At 36.1% G+C, this 20650-nt stretch overlaps 1 protein-coding gene across 1 annotated transcript; it reads left to right on the top strand.

Annotated features, from left to right (window-relative positions):
- Window positions 1-9542: 9542 nt before the first annotated feature.
- On the top strand, window positions 9543-11378 carry LOC122293557. Its single transcript, XM_043102113.1, has one exon. The coding sequence runs from the start codon at window positions 9543-9545 to the stop codon at window positions 11376-11378; it is 1836 nt and encodes a 611-aa protein (XP_042958047.1).
- The last annotated feature ends 9272 nt before the right edge of the window (window positions 11379-20650 follow it).

The following is a 20650-nucleotide window of genomic DNA, read 5'->3' as shown; positions in this document are numbered from 1 at the left end:
GGATTAGGCCTCATTTTAATATTAAGATAAGATGAGATGATAAATTTATAAATAATAGTAAAATAATTTGTAAATAGTAATGAAATTATTTGAATTAAGATATTTTATGGGGTTTAGAAAAAGAGAGAGAAAAAGTTAAATAAAATATTATAAAATTAAAATCCAATTAGAATATAATTTTTATTTTGAGATTTAAAAAGATTAATTTTATTTTTTTTATTTTGTTTAGAAGTTTGAGAAACTTGTAATGATTAAGTGTATGGAGAGATATTTCTTGTCACTTAAAATCATATTTCACCATTCGGGTATGAGCTCCAAATTCTCAATTACATATAGATCTCAATGTTTTAAATCAAGTATTCCAAAATAATTAACTAAAAAACTACAAAATCTTAATATAAATGCCAATCTTTCAACGTACCACGTTTTCCGAACATGACAAATGTATTGAATAGCATTATCCAATAACCATGGCATTTTTTTGCGCTTAATCCACTGTACTTAAATAATTCGCTCATGTTTCCTAATCTTGATCCTCAATTGAAACATTTAAATCATATGAAAAATATTGCGGAGATGAGGGGTGAGTTATTAACAACTCAGTAAGTAGAGAACATATACTAGTAAGTAAGCATGAGCCTTTTCGTAGAGTTTAGAATATAGAACAAAACATTTCAGTTTCAAAATGTAGATCCCAAAAACATGTTATTCTCAGAGTGACATTTCAAAATGTTCATATTCAAAAACCCTTTGGCATAGCATGGCTGAACATCATCATCTTATCATATCATATTATATCAAAATTAAGACTATATTTAACCCCATGGTAGGGTTATGCTATCTCCGGTGGCCAAATCAGCCAGTATCATAATGTGAATTTTTCCTTTATTCATTCTCAGAGTCTTGAGTATGCACATAGAAAAGACCAATAGAAAAACCACTTTGCTTCTAAAGTGTGCACACTCAAAAACAGAGATGTCGATACCAACTAGATAACTGAATCATAATTATCGAATCAAAACTAGAAATAGAATTAGATACAAAATCAAAATGTCATGCTAAAGGTTTTCAGATACCAAATCATATCAAAACAGAGTCGTGAACAAAATCATATCATCTTCACATACCAAAACAGATTCAGAGCATATTCACATATTCAAAACAGATTCAGAACATCTTTACAAAACATGCACAAATTTTTAGATTTCATATTCGCTTTTTTTTTCACAGTTCAAAAATAAAATATTAAACTTTTTGCTCATATCTACACTAGTCATGACAGAAAATATTTTATCTTTTATACAGATTTCATGAGTAATGCAGTATACATAACTGAGATTGTTTTCATATTTCTTTTCAAAACATAACATGCATAATTTTTCACAAATCTACCTCAGTTCATTTTTTTATTTATGCAAAGCCTAGCATAGGAATCCCATTTACTTGGACTTTTTAACTTTTTTGAATTTTTCTATAACTGTGCTGAATGAATATCAATCATCACTTATAAAATAGTTGCATAACTTGTGTGAATTTTCAATTGTACACATATTTCATAATTAAAGTCCGAGAGTGAAAGAATCTATTTTCCCCTAACATCAAAATCCTCGAACCTAGAAATGCCATTTCGACTAAATACTTAAATTTTCACATAATTTTCTCCAAATACTTAGACGAGTAAATCCTAAGATCATCATATTACTCCGTAAATTGGTATTATAATATTGTTCATGCAAACACGTGATCTTGACACCAAAATATACTCATTAAATCCATGATACTCCATCGAGCCAAGACTCCACACAAAACATGGTTTAACTAACATTCGAGTCAATGAAAAAAATAACTCGTCCATTGATTATATATTCAAGGACATAACAGTAATTACGTAAAACAAACTTCATGGTTTCACAGGAAGGCTACACATAGAAAGGCTTAGTGGCACTTTTGTAAAAAGATAAAATTCTAGGCATGCATGACCAAGAGGAAGCACTACAAGGAATTTGGCTTTTTGCAGCGTTTTTTATTTTGTTGGAAAAAAAATCGCTGCAATTGATGACTTTTTGCAACGTTTTATAACTCCTTGCTTGATTTTGTTGTAATAGCCCGCTTTAAAATTGGCCGGTCACTTAATCTTATATTTACAACGTTTTTTTCCTTTATTACAGCGAAACTAGGCGTTGCAATAGGAAGGATTTTATTACAGCAGCTACTATCGTTGCTAATGCATCTCGGCGCCAACTTACAGCAACACTTTTAGATTTTCCCCCCGAAATCACACTACCCCACTCTGTTACCGAGCTCCTTCTCCATTTCGACGATCAAATAGATTGTACCTACCTTCAATGCCCAGGAAACGAACCTGATACACACGGCGTAGCATCTACCTTCATTGTCGATTACGGCCCGAGCCCTAGTTTCTCCTCCACTCCATTTGCCTTCCGCGGAAGGCACGGTCAACTCCAACGTCACCACAGGTATCTCTGCAACGATTGAAACTCTCTCTCCCCCTTCATCCGCTCTCGTTGGTTTACAAAAATGTGAGCTTTTTGTTTGTAGACTATTTGCCAAACTGTTTGAATCTGAAAGCATCTCGTTTCTTGCACCATTTTTGTGATGAGTTATCTGCATTTTGGCTACGGGTTGACGAGGGTATTGTTGCTGAAAAGAGCTTGGGTGATAATTTGTACCTGTGTGTCCTCTGATTAGCATAATTTTCAAAATGTTGAAATCCCTAATTAGATGACTAGTTATCCAATGTGAAGATAGGTTTTGAATAGCCTAGAAAAATTGGTTCTGCTGATTGTATATTCTGTTAAACTTAGATGCTTAAAAGTTTGCTTCTTCCAATGTGAATGTGCCTAGGCATGAAAATCTAAACCAACCCTTACGTGGGATATATGATTACATTTTAGAATGCTTGGACATCTATTTTATGTTACATATTCAACGTAGGTTCATAGTGGGTATGACTCTGTTAGGGGAGAAATCAATTGTGTGATAGGGGAGCTCGAGACAAACTGCATACAGACACTGCATTTAATTTCTTATACCCTAAATTGAATGATACAGAGTTTTCTATCCTTTTCTTGCAAGGGTTACTTGTAGTAGTTTGAATTGAAAGTGGGGTCTAGGTTAATTTATTATATTCATTTGAGCTGTGGCTGTCCATTGGCCCAAGTCAACATGTATGATAAAATGTGATAATCCATCACTATCCTGCCTGATGGCTGGTGGGTGCAACCCAGTGATTTTCACGACCCTAATTTAGGTGACTTAACCTACTAAATTTTCTCCTTTATAGTCTTCATTCTATATACATATACCACAGCCCTCACCTCTCTGCTTTTCATATAAATTTTTAACTGCATTCTGGTGCTAGTACAAAAGGTTTGCAAAACTAGTTGTAAAAGTTTGTGTCCAATAGTCATAAAGCATACTGATGCTCCCTGTGATGATTCTGCCGTGGGGACCATTGAACATGGCAGCAGCATCTTAGTCATTTTGGTGCAGAAATTGAAATGATCAGTCTATATAAATCTAAACCAAAATATATTAATTAGGCTGTAATTAATGACTGGTCTAGTATGTTAGAAACTGTAGTTATTTGCAATTTCCTCTTTCATTTTCTTTTTCATTAGATTGTTACCCTTTTATAATGGTTCAGCAAATTAATTACCAAGATTTCTCTCTCGCATATATATCTGTTTCTACATCTTTCCTTTGTCATATACTAAATTTTTGTGATTTATCAAGGTGTTTCATGTACATTCTGTCTTTTCTTCTTTTATTTTATGCAATACCACTGTCAAAGATGGATGCTACTGTGACTAACTCATGGAGACTGATATGGCTATATGTGAACCTGATTGGCCTTACTGTCAATCCTGGCTTTTTTTGAGATTAAAGCCACTCATCTCTCTCCATCTCTATTGTTATAATTTTAAGATATTAGTTGGCTTTAATCTTAAGATGCAGGGGCATACATTCTAACTTAAATATAGTTTGCAATTTTTGGTCCCTCTTGCTTTGCTGTCTCATTATTACAATAATTATACCTTGTTAGTGTACTAAGTCAAGATTTCAATTATATTACATGAAATTAGAATATATATATTGAAGGGAGCATGTCCTGAGGAATTTCAATTACAACTGAAGTTTCTTTCACAAAAACTGAATTTATGGCATATAATGTCTAAATGCAAACCAGATTTGAGTCCTTTCTCACTATCTATATACTGATAAATTCCAGAATTCCCCCCTGTCATGAAGCAGCAATTGCAAGGTTATAAAATTAAATTCAGTTTCCACTTTTTCTCATCTCCCATATGTTTTTGTGTCAAGTAACGCTAGCAGGCCGTATTTTGGGTACCAGAATCACCACCAATGATTTATATCTCTACTTAACATTGCATCCATCCAATACCATGCATTAGAAGTTTGTCAGTTCAGATCTCTCTGCACTAGGGCCTTATGCGCAGCCACCATTAGACAAAGAGCCAGCACATTTACAATTTTAGTATTATTTTCCCTGGACCATCCTGTCTAAATTCACTATTTAGACTTTTAGAGCCTTGTGTCCTCAATTCCCCCCATCATCTTTGGTGCTTTAAATGTTTCTTCAAATGTGAAACAAAAATCGAGTGCTTTAGATCATTAGATAATGGTAGCCTATCTTTCTCATGTGAATGCTCTTGGCTAGGCATGCATGAAAGTGTTAAAGGTGGTCCCTCAAGTGGGCATGTATGCACTCAATAACTGACTTGCATAACAAAAGTTCACATTTTTTTATGCAACATATTCAACGTATGGTTGAGGACTTTTGTCATGGCTCTTGTGAGAATATATATGTCGGGAAAATGACTTAAACTTTGTTTAAACTAATACCTTCTTTTTTTTACTGTTAGTTGCATAAGTTCTTTCCCCACAACAGATAATGTCTTTGCCCCTTCTTCAGACGAGTCAGGAATATCAATAGCAACCCCTTTTTTACAACTAAATCCAATAACTGATTAAGATAAGTTGTACTCCACCAAATCCTTGGTCTTGATTTATGTCAAAGTAACATAAATCCTTTACTTAACAGCAACAACCAAATCTGGAAATTAATATTTGCAAGTCAATAACTAGAGTTTATATTTGTAAGGATGTTCTTATCTAGCAGATTAGTGTATATCCATGTATCATATCCAATCTCGTGTATGCCTATAAATTTATCCAATAGGACACAGTCTGTGTATCTGCCTGAAACTATTTTGTCTGAATTTTATATCTTTATTTAATTTATTAATAAGAGAACTATATATAGGCATATATATATGTATATATATGTAACCTTCATCAGATAGTACTTGAAATTAGTACTAAGAATATTGACATAGATCAGATTGACACTCGGGCTTGGTGAAGTACTTTAAATAATATACTTATATTGGATGAATATCTGTAAAACTTTTCTGCTATATAGCTAGGGTTGGATGTTTACGTATAGCTTAGTATGTATACTCGTGGATGTGTTAGCTGGTTTGATTTTCTTGGAGTTGGCGTACCATCATTTGCATGCAGTCTCTCCTTTCAAAATTTAAATAAAGAGGTTTGACGAAAAAGAGCCATGTTTGCTAGCTAGCTAAGTTGTGTATGGTCTTAAAGCCCTATCTTAAATTTTGATTTGTTGTTTGTATATTTACCTTTTGTCTATGTGGTGCTCTGGATTTTGTCATTTATAATTATTTATTTCTTGTGTTTATTTTTCCTGAAACACTTCCTTTTCCTTGTATAATTCACTGCCCCTTTCTTCTAACTTATATTCTGTAAGTATTTAATGATCAGGGATAATGCATATTCCATCATCCAATTAGATTTAGGAATACCCATTGGTTATGTCCAAATCAGCTTAAAGTAATTTGAGCTGTTTTCCCAAGTATCTTATGGACCTTGAGCTATTCAAAAGGCCATATTCCTTTCCCTGTCCTTTAGATCAGCTGTGTATGAATCATGTATCTATCTCTCTTCAATTCTACGTCTTAGAGTTGAGTCAAACCTCTAAGTACTTTTACTTATCTGTGATACTGCAAAGAAATTCTTTGCAAATTGCTTTCTAAAACTCTAGCAGTTTGATTTTATTTTATTTTTGTATTTGATAACCTTAGTTTGGTGATAACTAATTCTTCTTTGTGTATGCAGGATTTGGTGATCTCTTGAGTCGTGGACCGAACTTTAGATAATTAGAGTGTGAAGGTTAGAGGTACAAAATGGATTCTGAACAATTAACTAGCTTGGAATTAGTGTTTGCAAATCCTGCACCAATAAAGTGAGTAAATGAGAAAGATAGGTCTCATCTAGATAGTGCATCTCCCATACTGTAGGCCTTAGTGTTCCACTAAAATAACTCTGGTTTAATCTGAGTTTGCTACATACTATAATGTGCTTAAGGGACTAATCCTTTTGGACTTGTAATATTATGCAATATTTGGCCTCAGTTATTATAAATTCAAGTGTTTATAAATAACCTTAGTAAACTCCCTGCAGAACATTGATAGGTCCAAATTTGAATGTTGTGATTATTAGATCGCTCCCTATATATAAATCATTGTCAATTCAAGTCACAGTTTTTTGGGTTTTATCAATATATAATCTCGTCCAACATGCACCTACATATAGAAGTTGATAATATGTTATAATCTCTCTTTCCAACTACGTACCTATATTTGTTTTTAATATTTTATAATGCTGAATCTCTCTCTGACAGGTACTTGAAAGAATGCGCAGATTCCTCCTATACTGGGTCTGTTACTGAATCTAATACTCAGGTAATCAATGTTTATTTTCTTTTATTCAATCCATCTTTGTCGGGAAAACTCACGAATTTGACTGTCATTACTTCTCATTGTGATAAACAAAAGAAATGGAGATTCTTCAAATGCAGCATACATACGTGTGTTTGAGTATTAACTTGCACCTTGATCTTGATATTATATAGATCATTAATATATCCCGAGATACACATTTCTCATGACATCATGCTGGTTCCTTAACCATATGTAAGATTCATTATACTAACTGAAATCTGATGTTATATAATCTATGTGAGGAAATTTTTTGATCACCAATATCTACATAATTAATAACCATTGAAAACATGATCACCAATATCTAATTAATTACTAACTTTCATAGATTTTTTTTAATCTATGACTAAACAGGAATGTAGTTGTAGTAAGACTTCCCCCTCCCCCAACCACAACCCCAATGTTGGTTATTTTCCCTTTTCTTTGTATGCTTTCTATTTCCTGCACAACTTGCGCGTAAACTTCATGGTTAGAATGATCATTCATTTTTAGAAGAAAGAAATGACGACCCCCTATGAACCCCCTTACCTGTTGTAGTATACCTGATATGTTTCATGATTTTAGGTAAGAAAATAAGTTGTTATCTTCTTGATCTATAAGAAATTTCCAAATACAAATATGGTGTTTATTTTAATTCATGTGTATCTAGTTAGGACATTGAGTATGAAAGAGGATAATTTGTGACATATTGATCTGAACTGACAAATTCTGTTAACGTATTTCCTTGTATGCAAACATATTATATTAAACCCAAGCTACCCTTTACATAAATATAATGTATATTTATATTTATGTATCTGCCACAAGTCATGAATATTATTCAGTAGTTTAATTTACATGAGTACATGCAATTTTTTTCACTTGATGCTGTCATTCTAGTAAACTATAGCTGCTTGCATATGGAGTAGTTACATTAATCCCTCTCAAGTTTTAAGTCAGACATGCTGCTAAGTTTACAACAGGAAAGTGACATCATTTGTCCTGCTTTTTTCAATTTGAACTGCTAGTCCAGGTCACTAGTTTTAAAACATGAATAGATATTAATTAATTATTTCGTAATCCTACTCAAACTCTCTTCTGTAGAACATATTAGTTTCAGAATACTGAAGCATACTTATACTAGTATGCTTATCTGAATCCAAATATAAATGCAGTGAGCAATTCTTACTCCTTAATTACTTATCTAGAGCCTCCATCTCAACTATACACACACGTCTCTCCTTTTACAAGAGTTAGATAAGCATGAGTGGTTGATGCTTCACGTGTAGTGATTGGGGTGATTGGACCCTTCCTATTCTTAATAAAAATGCTAAATTGCCTGAATATTTTGTCACCTACACTTGGGAAAAGAGCCCCTTCATGTAACACTCCAAAAACAGTAATAATTATTTGTAAGTTGACAAAAAGAAATACTTGTCCTAAGTATTTCTTTTTCTCACTAGGTACAATTGCATTGTGAAAATATATTTTACCCAACATAATATATAACAAATACTATTCCTAAGTAAATCGGGGATACGAAAACCCCCTTGCACTACACATGGTGTCTAAGGGAGAACCCTAAAATCGTTATCAAAATAAGCTGCAAACCTGTAAAGGACAAATGTATTACTAACTCAGAAAAGTTAGTAACCAGTGAACAACAAGGACCAGCATATAAATAACACAACATTATACAAGACAACACAAATGTGCTCAGGTGTAAGCTAAATACACCTGGAACAACTTTTGGGCTATTGAAAACATTATAAGCCAAAAATCTATATTGAGTACATCATCAAAACCGACGTTGTCAATATTATAGAATCACAGTGGCTCATAATCACATAAATTGCGGAACAAAGTTAGTAATCACGTTAAGAAATCACAAAATCACATTGGCTGGTTCACATACTCATGTGAACTAAGTACCATCATTTACAAGTGTATTTCATATCAACCTGATGCAATTTATGGGATTGTATCATTGTTTTTCTTATATGTAAATGATGGTACTTGAAGTATACCAACTACATGCTTTGATAACTTCCAACTACTTTCAACTCTTGTTAGCATCTTTATATGCATTAGTCTGCCATATACCAACAAATTTCCCAATTAGTACCATGTTATATAACAAGATGACGTATTCTGCAGCACTATAATACTCCTGACATATACACACCAAACTGTTCAACACAACCTTCATCAATCCTCACCGATCTGCATGACAACCCCGGTTAGTATCATCACCTTCTTCTTCTCTTCTGATCCACTACATGTGGCTACGACTCGTCAGCCACATTTTCCTCACCAATTCACTTTCTCAAATTCTTTACCCATCTTTCGTATAGCTAAATTGAACCCTACATATTATCCGATGTCCTAATATGCCGATTTCAACTATTTTAGATGGACAAAAGTTGGATGAACTTGACCGATAGATTTCGCTCACCTGCATATGCCGAGGGGGTTAACACTTTCCTTAACTTGGCACGAAACCATTCCCGAGGAAGTGATCGCATCCGATGTCCATGCTGTTCATGCTGTAATCTAATCTTCTTGCCAATATTTGATGTGGAGACTCACTTGTTCATGAAAGGGATCAATCCAAATTATACCCAGTGGATCTTTCATGGGGAGGAGGAAACACGAAGTTACAATGACGAAGACGATGATAGTATTGCTGATTATGCCGATGAGTACATTGATGACATGGACCATATGTTAGATGACATTCGGGCAGGCACATTTGCTGATGTTCCCCAAGATCATCATAATCCATTGCCAACTGGTGGATCAATACCAGATCCCTCCGCAAGTTCATCTTTTGAGCAGCTACTGGAGGATGCCCGACGTCCACTTTTTGGAGGCTGTACAAAGTTCTCAAAACTTTCCTTCATTGTTAAGTTGTTACACATCAAGACACTCGGTGGCTGGTTAATAAAGTCGTTTGATATGCTGCTTAACCTGTTGCGGTCTGCCTTTCCTGATGCTGAATTGCCACATTCATATGAGGAGTCCCGGTCATTGGAGCGGGGTCTGGGCATGAATTATCACAAAATTCATGCATGTCCCAATGATTGCATCTTATTCTGGAAGGGAAATGCTGCTCTTAATGAATGTCCTATCTGCAAAGCTTCAAGGTGGGTGCCTAATACACACGGGGCTCGTCTTATCCCTCAAAAAGTGTTGAGGCATTTTCCTTTGAAGCCAAGATTGCAACGTCTCTTCATGTCCGCAAATATAGCACGTGATATGAGATGGCATAAAGAGCAACGACCAACTGATGAGTCATGTATGAGACATCCTACAGACGCAGAGTCCTGGAAGAGATTTGATGACGACCATAGTTGGTTCGCACAGGATGCTCGCAATGTAAGACTTGGTTTGGCAAGTGACGGTTTCAATCCTTTCAACAATATGGCTAAACCGTATAGCATTTGGCCAGTAATATTGGTTCCGTATAACTTGCCGCCGTGGTTGTGCGTGAAGGACCAATTCTTCATGACATCTCTCATTATTCCTGGGCCAAGATCTGCAGGTAATGACATTGATGTGTTTTTGCAACCGTTAGTCGATGAACTGCTTGAATTTTGGGAACATGGGGTACCTACGTATGATGCCTCCACAAAGGAAACGTTCATGTTGCACGCTGCTTTAATGTGGACTATCAATGACTTTCCAGCATATGGAATTCTTTCTGGGTGGTCAACAAAAGGAAAATTGGCTTGTCCATCTTGTAATGACGGCACAGAATCACAGTGGTTGAAGTATGGTCGAAAACATTGTTACATGGGACATCGTCGTTTCTTGCCTCCCGAGCACATGTGGCGAACGAGAAAACATTTGTTTAATGGTAAAGAAGATCATCGACCACCACCAAGGAAATTAGACGGATCTGATGTTTTATCTCAGCTGCTGATGCTTGGGGATGTGCAATTTGGTAAATCTCATCGAAAGAGAAAACGCACTATTGAAGAGTTGAACTGGACAAAATCTAGCATTTTCTTCAAGCTACCATATTGGGTAACCCTGCGTCTTCGACATAATTTAAATGTCATGCATATTGAAAAGAATGTTTTCGATAACATATTGTGCACTTTAATGAACATGCCTGGTAAAAGTAAAGATAATATCAATTCTCGACGTGACTTGGAGATTTTTGGATTCAGAAAAGAATTACATTTGAAGTATGAAGGTGAACGTGTTACAATGCCACATACATCGTATACATTACACGGTGACGAAAGGAAGCAATTTTGTTCATGGCTGGCCGATGTAAAATTTCCAGATGGCTTCGCTTCGAATATTTCGCATTGTGTTTCTGTACGAGATTGTAGAATCTCAGGGTTGAAAAGCCATGACTGTCATGTTTTCATGCAAAGACTACTTTCTATTGCTGTTGGGGGGTTTTTACGGAGGGATATTGCATTGGCCTTGACTGAATTGTGCTCCTTCTTCAAGGGGTTGTGTGCCCGAACCTTGGTGTGGACCAAATATCTCAGTTCCAAACTGATATTGCTACAATTTTATGCAAATTGGAGATGATATTTCCTCCATCATTTTTTGATATCATGGTCCACCTAGCTGTCCACTTACCTCGCGAGGCCCTACTTGGGGGTCCAGTACAATACAGGTGGATGTATCCATTTGAGAGGTATCTTGGCAAGTTCAAGCGGTATGTTAAGAATAAAACCCGCCCAGAAGGCTCAATAGCCGAAGCCTACATTCATCGTGAATTCCTGACATTTTGCTCATTGTATTTACAAGATGTTGAGACGAAATTTTGTCGAACGGACCGCAACATTGATGGTGAAGCTGAGAATATAGATGGGTTCAAAGTCTTCAACCAGAAAGTTCGTCCCATGGGTACAGCTTCCCACTGGCAATTATCAGATAAACTCCTAACGGAAGCAACTTGGTACGTCCTCAACAACTGCATTGAGATTGGACCCTACCTAGAGTAAGCATTCATTATCTCTAAACAGCAAACATAATTTTTTATGGCTTTATGGGGACAACTTATTTATGTTGTATGTCCTTAGCGAATCTTACATATAATGATCCGCGATTTTGTGATCTCCAAATGTAGGGAGCACTATCAGAAATGTAAGGTGCACAACCAAATTTCGATCGATCGAACACATCAATCTGAATTTCCAACTTGGTTGAAGAAACGTGTAAGTTAGCTTCTTCCCTCCCTAGTTAGATGAACCCGATCCTTCCTGATTAAGTTGGAAAAACAATAAGTGATAACATTACTACTATGTATTGTTGTAGGTTCAGGACCAACGTAACACTAACCCAGTTAGTGTTACCGATGATCTATATGCGTTAGCTTGCGGTCCTGAATGGTGGGTTGCATCCTATGCTGCTTGCATTATAAATGGCAACAGGTTCCATACGAAACAACGTGAACTTCGGCGGCGTACACAAAATTCAGGGGTGTTGGTAACTAGAGACGAAAGTACTAATAATGTGGACTTTTACAGTGTTATTAATGAGATCGTGGAGTTACACTACATGGGTTGGCGTAGGGTGTACTTGTTCATGTGTGATTGGTTTGACGTTGGTGATCCAAGACAAGGGGTACGAGTTGATAACCATATGACCAGTATCAACATGGACAGGACTTGGTATAAGAACGAACCATTTGTGTTGGCATGCCAGGCTGCCCAGTGTTTTTACATCAGAGATATCAGGGCAAAAGGGAGATGGTTTGTGGTGCAAAAGTACACGAACAGGAATGTATATGATATTCCATTGGTGCCAAGATTGTCAGAAGATAATGAATCATCATCATCAAGTGATGATGATGCATATCAAGAAACTGAGGAGTCATATGATTATGCACCATTGCAGTGAGATGCATGTCCAGTGTCAGCTCCATTGAATAGGAATGATATAGAACCTATTTTGATTGATGCACGAGAACTGACAAGTTCGGCATGTCAAAATGTAAGGTCGACAGAGTTTATTGATGATGGCATGAGTGCTTCTGGTTCAGGAGAGGTAACTGGTGATGGGGAATCTTTAGATGAGGAGGAGCTTTTCACAGACGAGGAGTCGCTATCAGCCTATTCCTCCAGCTAAAATCGTTGCTTTGTTTGCAATATTGAGTTTACCTTTTTTGTAATCTTTATATGGACAATATAAAGTATTTCGTAAGACATGTATGTTTCAGATGAACTAAGTTATAATGACACAGTTAGTTTTGATTCACCATTTGGACCAAGTAATGGAATATTTGATATTTGGGTTTTTTGTTAGATCGCCTACAGATGCGTAATGCCCACACTATGAATGATCAGGGGCATCTATAATGAAAGAATTATTAGCAATGCATTAATGTAATTTGTAATTACTAGCTTGTGCATGCATGTGTATGGAATGAGGTGAAGTAGGTTAAATAGGAATTTAACAGCTACTGGTTTTGTTTCCTCTCAAACCTTTGTATATGCTTATTTTGTTAATCATTTTGTATATTTTAATTGATATCATATATTTTTCTCTGCTGTTGTATTTTTTAATTGGCTCCAAGTCCATAGCGAAATTAAATATAAATCATGCGTACTACATATATATATACATGATATTCATTATACAATGTGGGCTTATTGTTGTTATATGACCAGTAACCAGGTCTTAAGAACCACACAGACGATAACTGTAAAAAGTTGACTATTCCCAACTGAAATATGCAAGAAATGAGGAGGATCAACCCCGGAGGTAAATATCTCGACAATTGTGTACTTTCTTATAGTTGGCAAAGAAGGCCCTTTTCCATGCATGGCATCTTCATTTGAAGTGTTTGTGGGAAAAATATTCAACAATTAAACATTCATGCATCATTAATATTCAATATTGTTTGAATACTGAATCATGATGGATTGCTATATATGTGTATTACACAAAATATAGCAATAGAATATATGTAGTAGATATTAGTCGTATAAAAAAGAGAATTGTGAATTTTTTGGGCATTTTTATTTAATGTGGATCCCATGCAACTGATATGTCGGTTGGATATTCGTCCTAACTTAAATTGTGTTGTAAATAAATGCAGGTGACACGATGGAAGGTAGTTCCCGAGGAAGAGGGGCTGGCCGAGGTTTCCGTGGCCGTCGATTTGGACCATACTCATCTAGAGCACGCCATGTCCCACGAGGCTGTCGTATTGCTTCATACCACAGCCGTTCAAATGAAGATCAGTCAGGCTCGGATGATTCAACTCAGCCTCCCAGTCATCCATGGGAGCCTCCTTGTCCCATTCAAATGCCCCCACCCGAGCCGAGCCGAGTTCTGTCACCCGTAAGAGAACCACCACCTAACAGGGACAATCTTGTTTCGGTTGTGACCCCACCTAACGGAGACAATGTGGGTACAGTTGTCACTCCACCGAACGGAGCGAATATCGGTACGATGACTATATTTCTGTTCTATTTTCACAAAAAAACTGCCAGGACATGTATAAACAACAAAAGTTGATGAAGACTGAAATTTCCATTTTGTTATCTTGTAATACAGATGCGGTTGCCCCCACAAGGCCCGCAACAAACCAGGAACAGACCAGACGGAGACGTGGGCCTGCTAAATGTATTGAGTTCGAGAAGATGAGAAGGAACGGAAAATTGATCTTGAAGATTAATGATGGCGAAACGGCACCGTGCTGTACCAACTCATCCATATTCACGGCACGGGTTACGCAACTAATAAAACAGCATTGCGACATGAGCTATGCGAGATGGACCGATGTGCCACAAGCACAAAAGGATGAGCTGGCCGACCGTGTGAAGGTAACGTATGATGCCTTTCATGGTGGTTAATTGGAGTGGGCGTACAATACAAGATGATGTTAACGTGATGTGTATTCATGTAGGGTGATTTTTTGTTGGATTGGGATCTGGAGAATCATAGGTTGACCGTCCTCAAGCAGCTGCGTAAGAGGTTCAATGCATTCCATCACCAATTACACAAAAAATACGAATCATATAACAGCCACGAAGAAGCATTGGCTTCTGGTTGTTCGATGGTTGACTTGAATGTTTGGGTTACCTTGTGTCGGAGGTGGGGAAGCGACGAATTTAAGGTATATAATGGTTATTCAAAATATAAAACTGGAGGCACAATTCTCCCGCCATTTTACATGGTCTGTTTATTATGTGGTATTGGGTAAGCTGACATTGGGTTTTAATGATAGAAAATGTCAAGACAAAACCGGGAGAATAGAAAAGCGTTAACCATCAACCACACAGCAGGCCGGAAATCCTTTGTTAGGATTTTGGAGGAGAAGGTATGTATTCTTTTTCAGAATGGGTTGATGTCAGAACCCATGCTCCAATAAGCTTTCTATCACAATTCATTTGGTGCAATTATTACTGGTCCACGACTTCCATTATACATTTTTAAGGGTTTTATATAAAATTTAGAAACATGTTGGGTACCCCCTTCTCTAGTACTTGTAATGCATTAAAGGTAGTTTCATAAATAAATTACAACATTGCTGGTACAAATTTGAGGTCCATGCCATATACACATTTGTTTTAACGTATGATAAATTAGAATGTGGCATACTCCAGTTGGGGACAACTTATTTAACATACGATGTTGAAATTGGTTAGAATGACCGCTTAAATTAAAATCTGAATTTGTTAGTGAGGCACGGGAGTGGCCACAAATGAGCTTATTCAATCCATTTTTTTACTTGCATAAAAAATGGATAAATGACAATTGCACCCATTAAGAAATGTACATGTTGATTCACAAGACATGCATTTGTTTCGTATTGATGTGTATGTGTGGTTAACCAAACATATGTGCATAAGAATAGAAGGATATATGTTAAATGTTCCGTATTGAACATATACCTGACAAAATTACTGACTATGTAGCGGGCTGCGAATGCGAACTTGGTGGAGTTCTATAAGGAGACTCATTGGTCAAAGAAGCAAGGAAAATTTGTCACCTCAGCAACTGAAGCCACATATGTGAGTATTTCTCAATTGTGTTAGGCTATTTTTATGGTTGTAAAGGATGGTTTCCAGCTTGGTATTTGAACATGATTTATTCATATGTCACAACATGACTTACCGATAACGATTTTAAAATTTACACGTGCAGAATGAGATGGTTGGGAAGCTGGATGGTCTCGCGCCTGAGGAACGCACCAACGAAGCAGCTGCAAGTGTATTTAGGGAGGTCCTTGGCTCTAGACCAGGATACTCAAGGGGGCTAGGAGAGATGGTCATCCCGGAGTCGACAAGACAACGGGACATCCAAAGAGAAAAAGAGTACCTTGCATTGGTTGAGAAACATAGACAAGATGCCGATAATTACAAGAAAGATGCTGAGAATTACCGGAAAGATGCTGAGAAGTACAAGACGCAACTTGATGCCATTCAGGATGAAGTGCAAAGACTTCGTGAGAGGCAAAATGAAACAGATAAGCTGATGCAGTCATTTTTCCTGAATTTCCCGTCCTACACGGAGTCTCTCCAGTCTCGTAGAGAGACTCCGTGAGCATCGATGTCAAAATAATTACAAGGAATTTTTTGAGTAGTTTGGGCACTTTTTGGTAGTGGGAGATGTTGGGTGGTATATAAATATATGACAACACACATATATTATATAATCACATATAATATATATATGGAGCTAAGATCACTACTTTTGTGTTGTGGGAGGCATTGGGCACTTGAGGGGGTTTATGGGATTGTGACTGGTAGTTTCGATAGCAGAATGTTGCAGCACCCCTCAACAAGAAGTATCATCAAGATTATACTCAGTGCAGTAGATGGAACTAATTCTTGAAGTTAAGTAAGCATTTCATTCCTTGTCATACATCATAGCATATACTAGTTGGATTAGTGGCTATCAATTAGCATAGTTGAAAGTGGTGAAGGTTAAGGTACAATAATATGCATTTTACATTTGTCTTTATATGCAACATTGCAACATTAATTCTTCTTGTATATCACACAGCCTTCATTAAGGCTACCATCGTTCTCACTTTATTAATGATTTGAGATTTGGGCATAATTCTCAAATTCTGTTAGAAACACTGTGTTCAAATCCATAACTTGTTGTCAGGAAAATGCATGATTCTGTAATTACTTTTCAATATATTTATAGTAGAGAGGTTGTGGCTCCTCTATATTCATGTATTTTGGTTTTGTAGTAGGAAAGATGATGCTTGGTTTGCAGCACATGGACAGGATCTTGCATCCATTTCAGTTGGAGTGATTGGGGTCTCATATCTCTTGAGGTATGGTAAACGCACAAGAATTGATCCTTTAAATTATTACTGTTTACATGTCAACTTGGTTCACATGGCTTTGTTATTGATTTCACTAAAATCTCAATAAATTACACTAGATACGTCATATGTATAATTACACATTATTTATAACTTATGTGGTTGTGTTTTTGATGATGTTTATAATTTAATTTTGTTAGAAACTATAGGGGCCATTCATGTCCTAAGATTGGGGGATCAGTGAAATGGATGGGCAAGCTACATAAGGTGATGAAATCACATTGTTCTCCTCCATCATCTTTATAATTGATTTTGGGTCAATTAACTAATTACACTCTCTGTGCATGAAGTAGGCAAAGATGGTCTATAGATAACTCCATCTTCAATGTGTATTTCCTCACAATCTCTCTTACCATATAACCCCCATATGGAAATGGAATACCATAAGGAGATTGAATCAAGTCACTTCATTATGATAGATTGTATTAAGATAAAGCATATTGTGTACTGAGATTGTGACCATAGCCAATAGTTGCAAAGAAATTAAAACCACTTTTTGTTATAATTATTTTCAGCTAAATTATATTTAGCAATAAGATTCATATTTGAGTTCTGATGTATAGGCATGGATACATCATTTTTTAGTTAGAAGTTTGAAAATCTTATCCAAATTTCTGCTCGTGTAAGTGGTTTCAATCGTTATTTACCTATTCTTACCTTGGTGAATTTTTCATGCAAAGACTTGCTGGGAAAACACTCCAGCTGTCAGCTTCTCAGAGAATTATGAGTCCACATATATATATATATATATATGTGTGGATGTCATAATTCAGTTCAGCTGGAGATTTGCCTCATGCAGTATGTATTAACTATAGACCAGCTTAATGATTCCTATATTTGAAGAGAACCTGTTGCAGGATCGAGTACTAAATAATAAGGTAGATTAGACAATGGAGCTTCTTGATATTGAGGGTAGTAAAAAATTTACTGCTACAGGTTTTTTAGATAATCACAATGCTTTTTATATTAGATTGAACATCAAATATAAATGCAGTTTGGGTGGTCAACTTTTATATACCCTTCTTTAGTTAAATTGGGTGGGGGCTTCTCCAACTCTTTAGTGTAATGAAAGATTTTAATTGTCAGCATGACTCAGTCACATAGAAGATGCCTTTAAACTAGTTCTAGCTTCCATAAGGAAGGCTTGATATCAGTAGGTTATATCAAGTGTTACTAAGAAGGTGAAATTTGAGCTGTAAACTTTTACTCAAAACTCTGGAAATCTGGGAGGTTGGACTCTAATACTAGATAAGAGTTTCCAACATACTAAATTGGCCTAATATGGCAGTAATCTAATTTCTGTTTTGTTAGCATAAAGATTCTTGGAATGTTTGCTGAGAGTGATCTGGGAGGACACTCATGTCCCAAAAATTAGAATTTGATTTTACCCTTCTAAAAAACAAAAAGAACAACAAATGGAGATTCTTTGAATTCTTTGTGCACCATTACAAGCTACATGAGTTTTAAGCACCTACATTTTATGGCATTTAATGGATATTTAATGAAAGAGCATCAACGTTAGTGAACTGGTGGGAGTATTATTGTCTTTGATTAAATAGATTGTATGCTCTATTTAATGAAGTCCAAATCTGGACATAAATTGTGGATCAATTGCAGATTTTAGAACTTAAAAAGAGATGAAGCACTAAAACTCTGCAGGCGAAGAGGTATGTCCATATCAAACTGAAATCTGGCATTGTACCTATATTTGAGAACTATATACAATATAAAAAAGACATTCTTTCCAGACATAGTGATTGAGGTTTATATTGCAATATTTGTGAACTGAGTACTGAAGTGCTGTTCTATATTGAGTATATGTGAATGTGGATGAGGGTTGCTAGCGAAGTGTTAGGGATGTTTTGTGGAGTTCAAATTGTAGATTCTAACTTAATAAGGATGTTGACATTTTGTGTAGAACAAGTAGTTAGCTATTCAACTGTCTAAGTTGGGTTACTTAGATCTCTCTTGACAAAAGGTAAAGCCTTGCTAACATACAAACCTTAACATGTTGGGTTTTTATCACATGTGTTTCTTTAATCTTTCGCATAAAACTTGTAGAGATTAGGGTGAGTCTTTCAACTGTGCAGAATCCAAATGATAAAATCATGTTGCAATATAAAAATTACCTAAATGCTTTTATTGGAGACTAGTGGATGAACTGCTATTGAAGGAAACACATTGGCCAAACTTAGTACCTAGTTTGGCCAAATCTGTTAAGGAAATTACCAAGATTGGCTGAAAAATCTATTGAGATATATTGCATGTATCTCTCTCCATCTCTCTCCCTGGGTCTATCTCTCTTATAAAATCAAGTGGGCAGCATTTCGGGAAAATGATAATTATTTGGATGTCAGTGGGCAGAAACTGAATATTGGTTACAAAATCCAATATTCAGTTTTGCTTTGGGTCTTTGGTAGTGCATGTAACTAGAGTTGATTATGGCTATATGCTAATTAAACTACTTGGAGATGGTGAAGTTGTGATGGATGTTGTTTAGACTCAGGTTAGTGTTTATAGTAGTATCACCATGCGCAGATACTACTTTAGAATACCAGTTTTAATGCAAAATAGTGGACACTGGGACTTGCAGTTGCTAACACTTCTTCTCTTAGATGTGGCTGTATGCTAAACAAGCCACTAATGGGTTCTTTGTGAAGTAGAGAACCCATTTTGATAGTGCAGGTTACAACAGGCCTCTGTGATTTACATGCTAAATTGCAGTAACCTCCAAGATCTGAGTTTGAGTTCTCAGCTTCCAAAAATACCCAGTTAATACCCATTTTAGCTAACTCAAGAACTTACAGTTTCAGTAGACTGCTTAACTGAATCTTCTAAATTACAACAGTTATTTAGAAGGATCTAGGTTCATTATAACTGAATTGTACTCCACTAAACCATGATTAAAAAGAAAGAGGGAGAATCTATGGGCTCATTTTGGGTAATGCAGAGACAACAATGGTCTAAATAAAGAGGCTCAGGTTCTGCTGCATATAATTTGGCCTCAAGAAAGGGAAGAGGCCTTTCTGTCACAGCTAACTAAATCAAACTAACAAACAATATTCAAGGGATACTTTGAGGTGTTCCACGGAGATCAGTAATGCTGATTTGCTAACGGATACTTGCATATTGGATTCCAAGGCAGGCTTTTTGTACTTACTCAATAGATACATATCACTTCGCTGTCAAAGAAGATACAGAGTTCTTCAAAAGAAGTGATAATTACCATAGATCATTTGTTAGTGTAGGTATTAGGTTCTAAAATATTTTGTAAGTTGTTTATGCTGTTAGAGGCATGCATGGAAGCTTATTCCATCTCTGACACTAGAATTCCTTAAATCCTCTCAGTTGCATTAAATAGGTGGCAAAGATAAGAATATAAACAGAGCCATTGTCTTTATACATATGCCGCAGGTTATAATGGCTTTTCACAGAAATATATCATACACATATATTTTCTCCTGGCATGGTTTCTCCTTTCTTGCAACAAAATGGGATTGTTTAA

The sequence above is a fragment of the Carya illinoinensis genome, chromosome 14 (assembly GCF_018687715.1).
Source record: "Carya illinoinensis cultivar Pawnee chromosome 14, C.illinoinensisPawnee_v1, whole genome shotgun sequence".
Classification (NCBI taxonomy): Eukaryota; Viridiplantae; Streptophyta; class Magnoliopsida; order Fagales; family Juglandaceae; genus Carya; species Carya illinoinensis.
The sequence above is the reverse complement of the archived record's forward strand: the minus strand, read 5'-3'. Positions and strand labels throughout refer to the sequence as shown.

Coding starts and splice junctions, on each gene's coding strand:
- LOC122293557 (XM_043102113.1), top strand. CDS start 9,543: ATGGACCATATGTTAGATGACATTCGGGCAGGCACATTTGCTGATGTT.